The 17376-nt window shown below is 40.8% G+C and overlaps 1 protein-coding gene across 1 annotated transcript in view; it reads right to left on the reverse strand.

Moving 5' to 3' along the window:
* The window catches only part of LOC138194597 (TGF-beta receptor type-2-like), a 42300-nt gene that overhangs the window by 5272 nt on the left and 19652 nt on the right, over positions 1–17376 (reverse strand). The window contains exons 4-8 of the mRNA XM_069143490.1: positions 11852–12150; positions 11503–11751; positions 11298–11411; positions 9942–10079; positions 5628–5769 (exon numbers count right to left, since the gene is read on the reverse strand). Coding sequence (XP_068999591.1) covers positions 5628–5769; positions 9942–10079; positions 11298–11411; positions 11503–11751; positions 11852–12150 — 942 coding nt within the window. The remainder of the gene's footprint in view (positions 1–5627; positions 5770–9941; positions 10080–11297; positions 11412–11502; positions 11752–11851; positions 12151–17376) is intronic.

A 17376-nucleotide genomic window follows, 5' to 3' on the forward strand; every position in this document is an offset into this window, starting at 1 on the left:
TGACTTTAGCTAACAAAACTGAAATAACTTGTGGAAAAATTCATTGACTTTGAGTTTTATGAGTGAAGTTGAGTGGGAGTCTATGGAGCCGAAGGCTTTTTGGTGGACCAAAATATCCCAAACTGATGCTAAATGTTGAGATTATTTTCTGAAATTGTCAATAAATCAGCCTCCAGCCTGCCTTAGAAGGATAATATGATGAACTCTAGGAAATGTATTTGGTTTCATATAAATCAGGCCAACTGTGTATCTGTGTCCTCAAACACAGGAATTGGGAAGGTTGGAGTAGAACCCCCAGACAGGAAGTTGGAGGCCTGGGATCAGGACTGTGTGCGGAAAAGCTGACTCTACAGGCCCACACTTCCTGTTTTGACATGTCAAACTTCCCCCATCTTTAGTATTTTAAAACCGGGCCCAGCCCGTTCCCCTAGAGGTTATTTATGCCAAGGCTAGTATTGTCTTCAGCTCTCTGCTGTTTCGATCTCCTTCTGTGGAGCTGGTATAAATACCACACATTTTCCTGAACTGCATACAGCTGAAACACGGAACAGCAGAAGGGTGAGCGGACCAAAAATGAGAAAGCTAAAAACAGAAATAAAAAAGACTTGGAGCGCTTTGTAAACATCGAAACAAGACTATGGGGAAAAGGTTTCATTTCATGCTTCATTAAGGATTTGGCTTGTCTACACTTGTCCTCATGTTTCTTTGAATGAGACATAGAGACTTTCAGTCTATACGAGGTGTGGCCTGCTTTCCTTCTCTGGACATGTGAAAGCTATGAGAAGAATTTCATCCATGTTTGAGAACAGATTTCACAAGAGACTGCAACTAGAGCCTCAGTCTCACTTTTCCCTCACTGTCTGGAGCCTGCAGTTAAAACTCTGGTAGACTCAGTCCAAGGGGCGGAAAGCGTTTTACAGCAGTTTCCTTTTCAGATTATCTGTCTGAAACCTTTGTGACCTGGACCTTGGCAGAAACCCCTGTGGCTGGCTACACTGTCTGGGAGCGCCGATCTTCAGACAAACACAGCTTCATGTTTGCCGCTCAAGAAACCTTCAACTCTCAAGAGGGGATAACACATGAGACTGGTCCCACGTTGATACGACACAAAGTACACCACAAAAAAATGAACCTCCGTAAACTTTAATGAACCACACTGTCATCAAAACAAAATCTTCTCCATCCAAGCAAAGGATCCGCCCTCCTCCAGAGAGTAGGCTGGATTCCTGTGGCAGGTTTGTGGTGAGCACATTAGGGCACTGTGAAAGTTAAATGTCAGTATTGCTAGTGGTGTTTGGCTCATGGTTTGACAGGCTGAAACAAGGAAACGTGGGGGATTCTGTCACTGGAAGCAGGTGAATTTAGTTCCATTTGTGTGCAGGCCTAAGCATTTTCAAAAGTAAAGTGTTCATGGCAAGTTCATTTTTGCACTTGTATATAATCTTGAAATTTAGGTGATAAGTAAACAGTTATGTTTGCACGTTTTCATGCCTGTTCTCATTTGCTTAGTTTCTATGGTGCAGAGTTTCATTGAATTTTTGAGCTATTTGTCTGTTTAGACATGATTGACTTGTCATGTGTATACCAACCCAGTATCACGGCAGAGCATGAAATAGACACGCCCGTCCACTACAGAAAAATGTGAGCTAGCCACGCTTTGGCATCTCTAGCGTGACAGTTTCACATTTTGTAAGCAAAGAAGTTCAAAAATGCATCCATGATTACGTCTGAAGCTCGCTGATTAACACATGGTGTCTAAATTGTATTCAAGCAGAAATTTAAGATTTTTTTTGTTGTTGTTGTTAAAATCATCAATGTTCTCTTCCTAGCACTTGTGTCCAGGCTAGACTCCAGAAAGTCACTGAGCCTGGAATGTACTTGGGTAAGTGTCCTTTGTTTTCTGTCTGTTTAGGGATTAACAAAACGATGCAGCATGGTCATTTAAAAGCATAGTTTTGAATTTTTGACAGAGTCGATCTAACTTTTCCCCTCGCTTCTAGCTTAAAGTTATCCGAAGTTAAGTGAAGGTTTCTGCTCTGTTCTTAACAAAAACACGAGTGGATTTCCCAAAGTGTTGGACAACTTGTTTCACACCCTCTGTCGTTCCTTTTTGCCCAAATGGTGTACAATCATCAACCCCTCTCCAGCTGTTGCCAACGGCTGTCTCACTTCATGGACCACAAGGCTTTTTCTTGGCCCGGCGCAAACTCTTCGACCTGCTCCATTTACCCTGCATAACCCTCAGATAAGACAGAACACGCAGGCCCGGCCGCGCCCTGCAGGCTAATTCAGGATATGTAAATAAAATGCTCAGAGACACACAGAGAATGTACTATAACTGACCGCACAAACAATGCCAGCGCAGGATAGTATTTCTGCCCATCAATCTGCCCTCTGTTGTTGATGTGGAGACAGAGGAAATACACACACACACACACACACACACACACACACACACACACACACACACACACACACACACACACACACACACACACACACACACACACACACACTCCCAGTTTAAGACATGGGGCGTCTGTCTAGTACCTCCATTTCTGTTCCTCTGTCTCTAGGTACCTTCCTCTCTGGTAAAAACACACACACACACACACACACACACACACACACACACACACACACACACACACACACACATATTCTAAATGTCTCAGACTGTTAAGAAAAGCCCACTCTCGGAGGGAGGAGGCGGACTGCAGAGACTCTACTCTCCGGTGAATATGTTGGAAAAAACAGACGGATTTACAAGTTGATTTCTCACCTTTTTGAGGTCCAGTTTTAGATTCAAACCCTAATCCTAACATTTATGGACGTAAGGTGACTTAGTTTTAGAGTTAAAATAAATATTTGAATTCAATGCAATCTTAGTACAACTTCATTCAAGACCCAGAAATCCCCATGTCAATATTAACTGAGAGAAAATCCACAATCCTATTTTTGTGCATAAATCTCTTACAAAATTCAACTAATATGTTTACAGTAGGTGTTGGCACCCCTTAAAGTCATTCCTTTCCAGCAAGCCGTGACTGCTGTGGAGAGGGGGGGATTCTGTTCATTAGACTGTGAGGGTGTTTCCACCTTGCATCAACATGCATTCTGGCATCTGTCCTCAGGATGTATTGCGTTTCCATTGCTAAACAAATGTGACCACATGTGTCCCAGACCGCCTCCGCATGCGGCCCGAGCAGATCGGATCTCAACGCATCCCAGTTACGTTTCAACCCGTACTTTTTACTGGCCACTGGTGATCCGATTTCACCAGGAGGCATGTTGATGCAAGTTGGAAACACCCTCTTTAAGCTTCAGCATCACTTGGGTCATTTACAGTCAAGTGTGAAACAGCTGTCTTGAGATTTAGCACCTCCACGACGCCATGGTTCTCTGTGAGAGTGCATCGCTGCCCTGAGTGAAGAGGTTTTAGCCTTTTGGGGGTCTTAATCACCCTTGGAGATAAGGTATGGAGCTCAGAGATCCAGAGGGAACTCAGAATTACAGCTGCTGCTCCTTGTCAAAATTAGCAAGTTGAGGAGGTTGGGGCATCTGACGATGGCTTGTCCTGGGTGACATCCACGAAAATGTTCTGTCGAACTGCTAGAAGACTCCACGGTAGACCCAGAACATGCTAGAGAGATTATGTATCAAATCTGGCCTGGATCTAATTTGATCCTCACATTCCACAAGATGGAGTTAGAAATTAGCAAGGAAGAGAGACGTTGAAACTACCTTAGCCTGCTTTGACCACAACAAGTGGCAGAAAACTGACGCATGGATTTTCTCCCTGGCAGTCATGTGGTAGTTGCCAGTTTTTGTCCCAGTAAGAAAACCTATTAAGAAATATGAAGACTTGTACCTCTGTTTTGTAATGAGGATATTCACATATTTTTATACTAAATAAAACCAGGTTACGAGGATAGATCAAACAACCGCCAAGGTATATCTTTACTAAGTTCCTCACTGATTTTTAAACTCGTTCTTCATGGTTTAATAAGTCACAATATCCTGATGGATTCTGCAGATCAAAACAAACAGAAGACTTTTCTTCTTTTCAAAAGAGACTGGTTGCTTCTCTGTGTCACAAAGTCTATTAACGACAAATCATTTTTTTGAAATAACGGCAAATTGCTTCCAACATCGAACTGATGTTGATGCCACTTTGTGTAAAACAATAAACGTAAAAAAAGTGTGTATTTGTTGGGCGGCTTGATAGCCAAGTGATCAGCATGTATGTCACAAGGGCACATACTGTATACACAAAGCAGCTTGTGAATGTAGTCCTGATGGCGATAACCTTGCATGGCAACTCCATTAGTGTGTAAATCTGTGTGAATGCGTCACACGCAAAAAGACAACGGGAAACGGTGCAAAGCGCTTTGAAGCCGCTAAAGTGTTAAAGCGCTACATAAGTGCAAACCATTGAGCATTAACATTTACACGGGCAGGCTGCCTGGGGTGCATTTTAATGAATTTGAACAAGCTACAGTATGCGTTTGTTCAGAGTTGTTAGTTTGAGGGTTAGCAGAGGATGAAATGTGATTTAGGGAGTCCAATTAGAACAGATTAATGAGTTTTAAAGACTCATCAAATGACCAAAACACTCAACAGTTTGGACTGGAGTTGTTGCAGACAGAGATTCTACATTTTGCTTTTGTGATCCGGCAGGACTGTGTAGAACAAATGTGCAAGTGTGTGTTTGAAGTGCTCCTCCTTGTTCACTGCTGTCTGTCTGGATGATACATTCCTCAATCTGAGGAGTGAAAATGGTCCCCAGTTCATGTGTTTAACTCTCGTGTGCATACACACTTATATACAAACATACTACACACACACATGCACAGCCAGCTGAAACAGGTACAGCATCCAGTCCAGTTCCTTCTCCCTAATTTCCTGCCCAAAGAAGGGCAACGGCAGAGTTCGGATTGTCTCCCGCACACATCAGACATTCCTCAGATTCCTGCTGCAGACCTGAAGCTGAGGTTGAGATGCAGTCTGACAGACAAGACCATCAGGCTCCCTTCTGACACACAAACCCTCACCCACTACATAGCAGGAAACAGTTAGCCTGGCGGTGGGCCGAATCACTTTTTATAGACTCATTCTTACAAGAAGAAAGCCAAAAAAATAATCATTTGTCTTTAATCTTTAAGGACTTTGGTTTATAAAAGAAACACTTTTAAATGTTTCATGCAGCTGGATACAAGACTGAAAGGAGTTAATTATCATAATCAACAGAAACAGGCTGAGCAGCATCCAGCATGCTGGGATGTAAAAAGTGATGCTTGAGTCAGACCTAACACACCTTCATTATGTGACAGAAATATCCACTGTGCTCGATGACATCATTACCGGCCAATCGGCTCCCCTGCTGAGCTTGTTGGGATGACACCAAAGCTACAGGGATGTGTTGTGACTGCAGAGTCATCACAGTGGTTAACACTTGTTTTGTTCTGAGTGCGTGCTCACGTGTAACATGACATCATTACCGCAGCTCGACACAGGTCATTACTGATGATTTGTGTGTGTGTGTGTGTGTGTGTGTGTGTGTGTGTGTGTGTGTGTGTGTGTGTGTGTGTGTGTGTGTGTGTGTGTGTGTGTGTGTGCGCACTAACCTCCGATAGCTTCACATCTCGAAGTCATCTCCCAGAGCACCAGGGCCATGGAGTAGATGTCGGTCTGTTTGAATGACTCGATGTTCTCCAGATTCAGTCGGGCTTCCAGCACCTCCGGGGCCATGTAGCGCGCGGTACCCACCTGCAGAACAGAGGCAGCAGAAAGGGGTTAAAACACACACACACACACACACACACACACACACACACACACACACACACACACACACACACATACTTTACAATAAGCACTTGTTGAATACACTTGTTTGTGTAATGTGGTTGAAGAAATAACAGAGATAATAGCATGTCGACAAGGATAATAGCATGGCACTGTCACTCTGGAACAGCACCACATGTTGTGTATCACTTTCTCACTAAGTTCTCTCCCATTGTCTGACCTGGGATTGTTACAACAATCAACATTTGGGCTCAGTGACAACAAATCTGACTCATTTCCTGGCTTCATTCAGCGGATAAGATATTGATGAACAAAATACCAGACATGACATGTTTCCTTTTCTTCTTATTTGTGTTTGATATGTGGAATCAACTTAAACACTGTTACTGCTGCACTGTTGACACTATCAAAGTTTCAATATTGCTGTCCTGTTGCAGTGTTTGTGTAAACTCAAAATGCAAAATGAGGTGGAAATAAATCGTGTTTTGCAATTTTTGGGTATGAAGCTCTAAACCTGATGTGAACCAGACCACTCTCAATAGGGGGATGTTTTCAGTTGTTCCATCCTACTGCACGTAGACCTGAAGTTAATTTGAACCAATCAGCATGCGCTAAAACCAGCCCACACTCTTTTTCTGAGAACTGCATATTTATTTGTGTTTTAATGAACGCCAGCAGCTTGAAAAGGTGCTGAGCGTTTATTATGCACAGAACACTTGCAGATTTTTGAGTTGAAAAATATGAATGCTCTGCTCCTCACTGTCACCAGCCATCCAATCACAGTGAAGGAGGGGCGGGACATATATAGGTAACCACTGACACTGGTCAGTTATTGGCCCGCCCCTCAGAGTGGCTGAGCAAACGCTAATACGAGCCGAATTACTGGACTGTATTCACAGCCCCACATCAAGTCCCCTGTCAAGACCAACTCGTCCCAACTCAAGGTCAACAGGTCACATAAGCCTAAAATTCCAAGTTCTAAGTGGACTTTGCTGAAGACCAACTCATTCCATACAAAGACCATCAAGTCCAAAACCATATCCCACCAGCTGAATAGGTTTGTACACCCTTCCAGGTATTTGAAAAAAAAAAAAAAGATTTATACTTTCATATTTGCACATTTTAACATACATAATTCCTGAACAACTTCCTCAGGAATACACTGATGAATTAACATAACAGAAATTACAAGTAGAAAGTGGTTTGTATTGTATGGATAAGCTTCCTGTTGCAAAGTAGCTGCAGTGCTTCAAACCCATACAGTGTGAGTGCTGTAAAATATGAATAGCGTAGGCTTCATTTGTATGGTAATCACTGAGCCCTAAGGTCACAAGTCACTGGTGTCGAACTAGTTTAATGTCATCAGACACTTCTTTCTATCGCTGGTAATGTACAAGCAGGAAGCAACTAATTGTGTACGTGGAACAACATTGTAGCTTTTAATAATATTTTTCTGTAAAGTGCTTCAAACTTTATCAGACTGAATGATCTCGCATGTCAGAATTAAGCAATGTAAATGTGACCCATGAATTATTTTCCTGTAGACTTCTGTCATTGCATGATTTTAAACTAATCTAAATGTATTTGTGGTATTTGGGTAAACATTATGTCAAACAAGCTCGCTGGCTGCGAATCTTGTTGACATAAACTGTTGTTGCATGGCGAGCCTGGTGTAATGAAGCTGCTCTTTCCACTCGCTACTGCAAAAGCAGGAAACCACTAATGGTGAAACACAATGTTGCAGAGAACAGCGTTGTAGATTATTTTGCAATGAATTGTATGATTTGCATAAATATTCCGGTTGTGGCTGCCTTGCATCAGCACTTTCCAAGCATTAAAACTTTGACCAAAAGTTCCCTCGTGTTAGAATTAGGACAGCAGGAAGGAAAGTAAAACATTGTAAATGCTGCACATTATCCTTTTATGACTCCTTTAATAACCCGTAAAGAAGTTCAGTTTGGTTTTCAGCATTGCTTAACTTTTAATCTACTCAAATTCCTTTGTGGTTTAACACACAAAGTCGAACAGGCTTGCTGGCTGGGCTAAAATATTTCTGAAAAAATGGGTGCTGAACAGAACACAGTTTTTATGTAGAGAAAAGAAAAGCCGGACTGAATGAAAACACAAAAACACACAGAAGTCATAACTAGTGTTGGCAAAGGTACTTTTGAAATTTTAAAAATGTAATGCAAATATTTTAATTTCTTCATCAAAGTAATGTCACTGATCACATCTGATTGCTTTTTGATTAATTTTCTTTCAAATGTTTTAAACTGGGCAATAAAGCTGAACGGTCCTAAAATAAATGCAAACTTGGGAAAACCTGTAAACCTCACAAGAGTTCTGAACACTGATTACTATCAAACTTTAATCAAAAGTTCTTCAGTATAACTTAAATTAAGACTGAGATGTTTGGATTTTAAAGCACAACCACTAAAATAAATCGCAAGTACTGTATGTAGATCATGACTGACAGCAAAAAAACAAGGAAAAATGTTCCCATAATCTCAAACAAATTCCATATTCAGGTCAACTCCATGCTGAGTGATGACAGAACTATCAATAGGGCTGGTTACTGCTCACAATTTTTTTTTTAACTGTTTCCTGAATGACTCCTTTGGCAGATGAGAGGCCGTGCAAATTAAAATAAAAGAACCAATTAAAAGCAACACTCAAAATTTTAGCCCATACTGCCGAAAAAATAACCTCTGTCAAAACAGAATGTTTTCCTGCGCAGGCGAAAAGATGCAAAGCAAAAAAGTGAATGTTGTTTTGTAAATACAAGCTTTTTCCGAAAGAGAATATATTGAGCTGTATCCTCTATGTAATCACCAGTATTCTGAATAGTAAATGTAATCTAAATACTTTTTTTTTTCTCAGTAACTGTAACAAATTAGAGGTTCATTAATTTGTTGTATTATCTAAGCAGCTACTCTCCAACACTGGTAATAATTACAACCTGCCAGCTGGAAATATTCAGCTTCCCATTATGAGTGAAACACAAAGTGACAACTAAGAATCAGATGTTGGACATGTGAGTAGACAAAACACTGACACATACAGCACAGGATCAGAGGCTTCTCATTCTTAAGGAAAAGATTGAACAGCAGATCACAAGGTGACAAGTTAGTCATTAACCTCCCAACTGTCACAGCTGCTTTTTTTTATCAGGCAAAGGTGAAGAGGAGCTTGTATGTCACAACAAAGCCTTTAATTCTCCCTCTATCCCCTAACTGCCTCTCTGTATCTGTCAGATTTCTTCTGTCAGCAAACAAAAGTGTATCCCATCAAAACAACAACAACAAAACCTCTAAAGAGAAGGGCTTCAATACGAAACAAACACAAGCAGCTCACGTGTCACCAAAAACCAAACCCCAGCTGCTTTAATGCAGAGAGAGTTACCATAACAGCAGATAATAAGCTTTCTCTCTAAAAACCTACAGCTTGTAGGAACATATTCAACAACTGACAGTAGCACAAACCCCTGTTAGTCAACAACGGGATTACTGTATTTATATTCATTGATGGAAAGTAACTAAGAACATCGACACAAATACTGTTTTTTGTTAAATTTTTAGGCTTTAAAATGACAATTTTACATTAAAAAAATATATATATATATTTACATATATATGTATATATATATACATATGTATATATATGTATATATATGTATATATACACATATATATGTAAATATATATATACATTTTTTATTATTATTTATAATTATATAATTATTATATATTTTATTTTATATATATATATATAATAAGGTGAATACAATGTTAAATGTGTGTTATGTGTAAAGTAGTTAGAAGTACCTTGAACAACTGTACATCAATGCATTAGTATGAACAATACATTAATGTTCATAATACCGCATTGGAACATTTGTTTTTTTCACTGTTGACACTTTAAGTCCTTTTCACTGTTATTATGTATTTACTTTTAATCAAGTACAAGTTTGAATACATGACTTATTTGTCAGAGTATTTTCACAGTACATTGTTGTGTCTGTACTTTGTCTTAAGTGTTTCTTGAATATTTGTATTGTTCAGTGCTTTGTTCAAATACAAAAGCAGCTTAGCAATTTAGTTTGATAAACTAGAATACACAAAATGCCGTCTGACCTGTCCACTGTTGGCAAGGTCGTCCACAGAGAGGCTGCTGTCCAGACAGAGTCCCAGCCCGAAGTCGCACACGCAGCACGTCAGGTCGCTCTGCACCAGGATGTTGGAGCTCTTAATATCTCGGTGGACGATGGGCACCTGTTTGCACAACAGAAGTTTGAGGGTTAGAATTAATGATTTAGGATCAGAGTGAAAATAAAAAGCATCAAAGTGGAAAATAAAAATACAATGAATAATATAAATAATAATATAAATGTGTAGGTGAATTATATATAATTATATATAATCATCTCATACTGATCAGTGTGGTCAGTAATACAGCATTATGTAACCACGAATTTGATTTCCGTTACATTTGCCGTGGATATTGATGATATATTGGTCACCCTTTGACCTTTCCCTCTTGTGGCACCGGGCAGCCTGTGGGCCCACCAGCCAGGGAAAAACAGAACGTGGTTCATAGGTGTACTTAGTACAACAACACCTCAGGCCAGAGATCAATGATTGACTTTGCATCATCTGACCTGCCAGCGTATGTCTTAGACACTTCGGTAAAGAGAGAAAACAAAGATTTCAACTGATGACCACCTGTGGTGAGAAGGCCAGATGATATATCTCATATATTTCTTCTGGCCTGAGAATGCGTTGGAATCCTCAAGGATGATCTGAAAATGTTGCTGGGTGGAGGGATGTCTGGGTTAACTTCCTTATATGTGCTGCAACCGCAACCCAACCTCAGATAAGCAGCTGAAAATGGATGGATGGAACTTGAACAAAAAAGTGAATTTCATGAATTTCTGTATCGGAGTGTTTGTCTGCCCTCCTTTTGAGTCAGTGGCTGCTGTACTTTGAGCTCCATCGACTCCTGCTTTGGATAAAATTGTTCCAATTTCCTCCAGTTTAGAGGCCCTCTTTGCATAAAATAAACATTTGACTTCTGACACTTTCACTTAGTTCTGAGGCTTTTCATCCAAACAATCATGATGTTACTTTGTGAACAATATACTGGAAACCTGAGGTACATTCATATTTATCATTGCTGAACAATAGCAACAAGTTGATTTACTTGAATAAGCCTCTAAAGATGACATCAAATCCAGTGTACAAATCCAGTTCAGTGGCATGAAAACGCTTCTTCAATGGAAGGACATAACTCAACCAATCTGGCCTTTTGTACAAAGACGTAAACACCGTCAACGCCACTAATGCTGCTTGAGTTTTATTGCTGAACTAGACATCGATTTTAGATCGATGGACCCCACCTTCCAAGCTGTTGCTGATGATATGATGATTATAGCTAGTATAGCTAGCTATTATACTGTGGTAAACTGTCCCATGGACATATTCATATCCTACCTTAGGGCGTCCACAGGGGAGGCGGTCACTGTGTAGGTGGGCGACACCGCGGGCCATAGAGCTGCTCAACACGTACAGCTCCTCCCAGCTGACTACATGATGTGTCAGGTACTCCTGTGGGGAAAGAAGGGTGGTAGAGGGATTGGTACCAACTACATGGAGTCCCACTGCTCTCACACTCATAGATGGACAGTGGTGGTCTCACCTGTAGGTTTCCTCTGGGGTGGAAGGCAGTGATGAGCCAGTACTGTTTCTCCACCTTCCTTTCCTCAGCTGTCAGAAAGTGGAGAATGTTCTCGTGTTTCAGGTCTGTATTGGAGAAGATGTCCTTCTCGTTCTTCCAGGAAGCGTATTCCTCGTAGGGGAAGATCTTCACAGCCACCGTTTCAAACTGATCTGAGGTGGTCTGCTTCAGTTTAGCCTTGTATACCTGAGCAAAGCGACCCTTTCCCACCTGAGACACAATCAAATGTCATGATTTTAGGTAGAATTTGAGTTACGAGCAGAGCCGCTCTACAGAAAAACTGAAATACTACTTGACAGTAAATGCATACCAGCAGATCGAGCTCTATTGGCAGTGGCTCGGTGTTGTGGTTCAGGTTGTTGGCGTGAGTCGAGCTACTGTCTGACCCATCGTCATCCATCATGATGGCGCAGGCGTCGCTGCAGTCCAACCCACCAGCCATTGGCTTCCGCTTCTTAGTGCCGCTTTCCCACTGTTGGCTGAGCTGGCGTTGCCGATAGGCTCGGTACCAGTAGAGCATTCCAACAACCACGATCCCCATCACCAGCAGGGGAAGCAGACTCACCAGAATGACAGATTTTAAAGGATCATCTGGAGTTGGATCCACAACTAGGAAACAGATCAAGGATGAAATACATAAGAAGTCTGAGAGTACGAGGCATGCATGACATCAACACTAAAAAAGACATAACGATGCAAAGACTTTGAATGAATCCGTGCATGTGTCCACATGCTTGGCCAACAAAGCAGAGTCTGACACAGAAAGACAGACAAACATTCACCTTCACGCCTATGGCCAATTTAGAAACACCAAGAACCCCATGCAGGCACGGGGAGAACATGCAAAGGCCCCAGCCAAGGTTCAAACCCAGTTCTTTCTAGTTACAAGGCAAAAAGAGACCACTAAATAGATCTGAATAACCGGGGCTGGTCTGTTCAGTGGGCAGTGGGGTGGTCAGTAATTCTAGGTGGCAATGACCCTACCAGGAACCCTTTGGGGATGTTTTCCAACAACCTTAAGCTGGCAGACTCTTCTTGAATTAAACACAAAGGCAGACTTGTCTAACTAACCTTGTTCACGAATGCTGATGAGAGCAAACTTCTGATGTGAAAATGTTAGATTTGGTTGTTACTGTCACGACGCAATTGGCAGCAAATGGTTCCTGCGTGTGCACTGCATCATGGGGAATTTACGTCCTTCAAAATAAAAGCACAGCATCAGAGATTCTGTTGAATTCAAAATAAATTTAAATTGTGTCCCTTTTTTTTTTCCTGCACACATCTGTGGCCCATTGAAAATAATCTCATAACCCACTTTTGGGTAACAACCTAACAGTTAATAGAAAGAATAAACACTGGTTTAGAATATACACATACAATATGCATAAACAGTGATGTAGTGGAAGTTGAACCCAAAGCAGCATTTATGACATGGCAAAATTAACTACAAGCAGAATACAAAATGAGCAAAAGTGCTCGTGGGTTGTTAATGACATTAAGACTGACTTTGAACTGAATGATAAAAGTCAGCTTTGAAGAGGTGTATTCTGTAGCGTGTGTTTATTTTGGTGAATGGAGCTAAAAAGGAGCCACAAATGTTTGCTGTCATACCATTTATTTTAGCCAGCAACACTTACAGGGTTGTGCAGTGTGTTCCCTGCCTATCTGAAGCTAAGGTGGGCAGATGTGGATGTTTTTGTGACTGCCAACATGGAGACAAAGCACGAGAGTAGCAGTCATTCTGGGACGATTAGAGGACTGTTAATGCAAAGTCAGCTTTTGGAGCATCTGCTTTTATATCAAAGCCGTCTACTGTAAAGAATTATGGCTTTACTGTAGAACAGTTTCAAGATGTCTCGAGTTGGTCTGTGGCAGTGACACGGCTTATGTTGGTCAGTGTTAATCTGAGAGGTGAATATTTAGTCTACATTTGAACAGTCCCTCCTCTTAGGGGAAGCTGTGGCTCAGATGGTAGAGCAAGTTGACCACTAATCATAAAATTCCATTCGCAGTTCCTCCTGTCCACATGTCAAAGTGCCCTCGTGGAAGACACTGAAACCCAAGTTGCTCCTAAGGCAGGCGAGCACCAAGCATGGCAGCTCTGAGAGCATTCATGTGTAAATGGGTGAATGGGAAACAGTGTCGTCTTCAGAAAGAAACAACAGCCTACAATTTTAGAAAAAATATTACATCCTGGACCTCTCTGTTTCAGCTCATCCCCCTCTGGTAGGCATTACAGAGCACACCAAAACAACCAGAAACAAGACCAGTTTTTATCCACATGTTCTACATCACTGGACCATTTTGCACTACACCCAACCGCATCAGCACCATTTGTTAATTGCACCATTGTTTAGTTGTATGCATGTATATATGTCTATTTATGTTTTAGATGTCTATGTATGTCTGTTTTTGCACGTTGAGAGAGAAGTTACAACCGGAGTCAAATTCCTTGTATGTGAAAACATACCTGGCCAATAAAGCTGATTCTAATTCTGAAAAGAGAAGGTAGTAGTGTAAAAACAGGTCTTTGAGGACAAAACCTCAATTTTTGTTGTTTTCGGGTACTGTATGCAACACACTGCAGTTTCCAATACTACAATCCAACATAAGCGAAGCCGCCACAGGGAAGTCATTCTTTAAGCCTGTGCTATGAAAATACCCTGCTGTTCCCTGCTCCACTGAGTGCTGTAAATCTTGTACTTTCCATTGTAACAATGACCATGAAATATATTACAGCTGCGCCTCTATCTCCAAGGTTTTGATCTCAGGCGGGAGCTGACTACACTCAGTCAGTAGGTCTAGAGTGGACACTGCCAACAGTGAGAGCAGCTTTTACAGCTTTTGTGAGCTATAGCTTTAACTCTATCCTCTGTGACTGACTGCCAGTCCGGACAGAGCGGCAGCCAACCATCAGAGCTGCAGCGTCGGGGAGAGAACAGTCGCGAGCCTGTCTGCCTCAGCTTGGCCCAGTGTCTAATGGGAAAATTACTCTCTGAAACGAAGCCGCCACATTTACAGGGTGGAGGTGATCTGCCCAAGGACTGACCATCGGAGACGTTGTACCACTCTGCATTTATTTTGCAGTAATATTTTTTACTTACGTATTAGCTAAGGATTCCTAAGAAGAAACTTTATCAAATCTCCCTGATTACATCAACAAGTTAGACTTTTGCTTCAATATGAAACCAAATGTAAACCTTTGATATGATGGTAAAACAAGAGAACAAAATTGCTCAAATATGGTTCTTTTCATTATCAGATTTTGATCCATCGAAGACCTGTAATTTTATCCCATTGGAGGCCACAGTAAATCCATCTCGGTTGCAAGCCATAGATGCATTCGCATTCGATCCGCATGCTTTCACAATTTTGGGCCAATAGAGCATATCTTCTCTACCAGCTCAATCAACACTCTCACCGGCTGAGCCAGCTGACTTCCTGCTGGCTCCCTGCATATATTGTGGGGATATTACAGAAATACTCATATGGCCTTTGTAGATTTAACACATTATTGGACCAAATGGATCAAATTCTGATAATACAGTTGTATAAAGAGTCATTTCAGGGGCTCTGAGATGCTTTTAATGAATGCGTATTTAAACAGTTTCACAGCTGCTACTTTTACAATGATGCGTATGGGACTAATGGTTTTTGGGTCAGTGTGCATAACATTGAATCGTGGTCACTGAGAAAATGTGCACAACAGTGCCTCGTGGTAGGCATGAAAAAGTTTTGTACCGCTGAACAATTTTCACGAGAATGAATGAATGAACTCCGTATTACATCCATGTTTAAAAACCTGTGGGGCCAATCCAGAGGATTAAACACCTGAAAACACGAATTAGCTAACTTTGTTGTCGAAAGCTTGGTTAAAATGTTTTTGCGACTTTTACACTGTGACTTGTGTCACTATTGTGTAGCTACTGTTCTCACAATCAATTTAACCTCTCTGACACATGTTGTCAGTTTTGGAGCTCCATAAGTGACAAACCACAAATGTATTTCAATATTATGTGGAATTTGCGACGGATGAAACAGCAAAGACACTGAAAACTATATGATATATTTATCATGCCACTATTTGCTTAACATTTTTTATAATGTGTGATGTAATAGTTGAAGCCGTTGTGTACTGCTGTTTCCAAATAACTGTCATAAAGCCTCAATAACTTTCAGATTTTCGCTTTAAACTCGCTTTCTCCTCAAAAAAGAGTAACAAAATGAAGATATTATTATATCTTTATTTTGTGGTTGTGTGTCTGTGTGTGTGTGACAGAGAGAACACAAAGCAGTAAATCTTCTGGGATTGCTTGGGCAAAACCGCAGATGCAATGAATCAAAAATACTGAAAAACACACACACACACACACACACACACACACACACACACACACACACACACACACACACACACTTTTGGATTTGAGACAACTTCAAAAGTCCATGAAGTCTGTTCCAAAATAAATCTGCTAGACTGTCAGACAGTTCCACTCAAATTTCACGTTTCTGCGCTGGACATGTGCGCATGCTTTAAGGGTTTTAAGATTGCTTGAAGGTTTTGAGGTTTTAAGTTTATTTCCTTGCTGTCTTGCCGTCATGATTAGGGTGTGTAAGTGTGTGTATTTGAGGTAGTAACACAGCCAATCAGGCGGTGCCAAGACAAACTGGTTATAGGACTCATGTTGCCTTTTCAATCAAATGGCAGGGTGTTCTAATGCATTTCTCAAAGAGGTTTGACACATCATTTGGACTATTAGAGGGATCCTCGCCTCCGGCCTACAATTACTCACATCATCATCAGTGAGTACATTATAGGATGTTAATTCTGGGATTTCAAACCCTGCCATCTCTGACTCACACTTTTGATGCTCTAACCAGTTGTTAATTACTTGGATTTTCTTAACGTTTAGTTAAATTATGAGTTGGATATTAAAGAGGAACTATTTTCCTCGGAAAATGACAGAGCCAGACATGATTTCATGTTTGAGACAGGTTATGAGTGGGTAGATGGCAGCCGTTAAAAACACAGAGGAAGCTGTGGCACATTTACAACTTGCCTATGCTTGTGCCAGTTTGTCTGACGCACCAGTAAAACACTTAAAAGGCTTTAAATATCAGTAGTCACTTTGATTTGATCAAACATTTCCAATCAAAGTAAATGATTTTGTAATTATTTGGTCACATAATGGAAAAAAATGGAGGTTGTACATCAGTCAGATTCAGATTGTTGCACTTTATAATAATACATTTTGTGCTTTAGTTTTGTAAATTCTTCCAACTTTTCGAAAAATAATTGACTGCAGTTTTGCCTGTTTCTTCAGCACACATGGCTTTGACCAACCATAACAGTGAAAAGGAGACTACAGTATAACAGCTAACAGGTGAGGGATGATGTCATGTTTAGAGAGCAAAAGCTTTATGATGTTGTCTAGAAATACCAGCTTAGTGGTGTTAAGATGCTGCTATAGTAGAACTTTGATTTTAAGTAAGTTAAGAGATGCGTGAAAATGAATATATAAAAAAGAGGCTTTACATGGTTTTACACGGAAACACAAGGGAACTTTCAAATTAAAAGCATTTCTCACTGCACATGTTGGTCTGATTGCTCAAATAAATATCAGCATTCAAGTGACTATGTCTTATAAAATAAAAGCACAGCAGCAGAAATTCTGTAGACTTCAAAACAAACTTCTTTTTTTTACTTCAACCACTTAAAATGGTCGTGTGGCTCACTTTTGGGTCGCAGCACATCAGTTGAAAACCAATGTTCTGGAAATTCATGGGGCAAATTTCTTTTGTCCTGGCCCTTATTGACCCGAAATAGACAAATCG

The sequence above is a fragment of the Embiotoca jacksoni genome, unplaced genomic scaffold (assembly GCF_022577435.1).
Source record: "Embiotoca jacksoni isolate LCO1_2020_lvr unplaced genomic scaffold, fEmbJac1.0.p SCAF_11, whole genome shotgun sequence".
Lineage (NCBI taxonomy): Eukaryota > Metazoa > Chordata > Actinopteri > Embiotocidae > Embiotoca > Embiotoca jacksoni.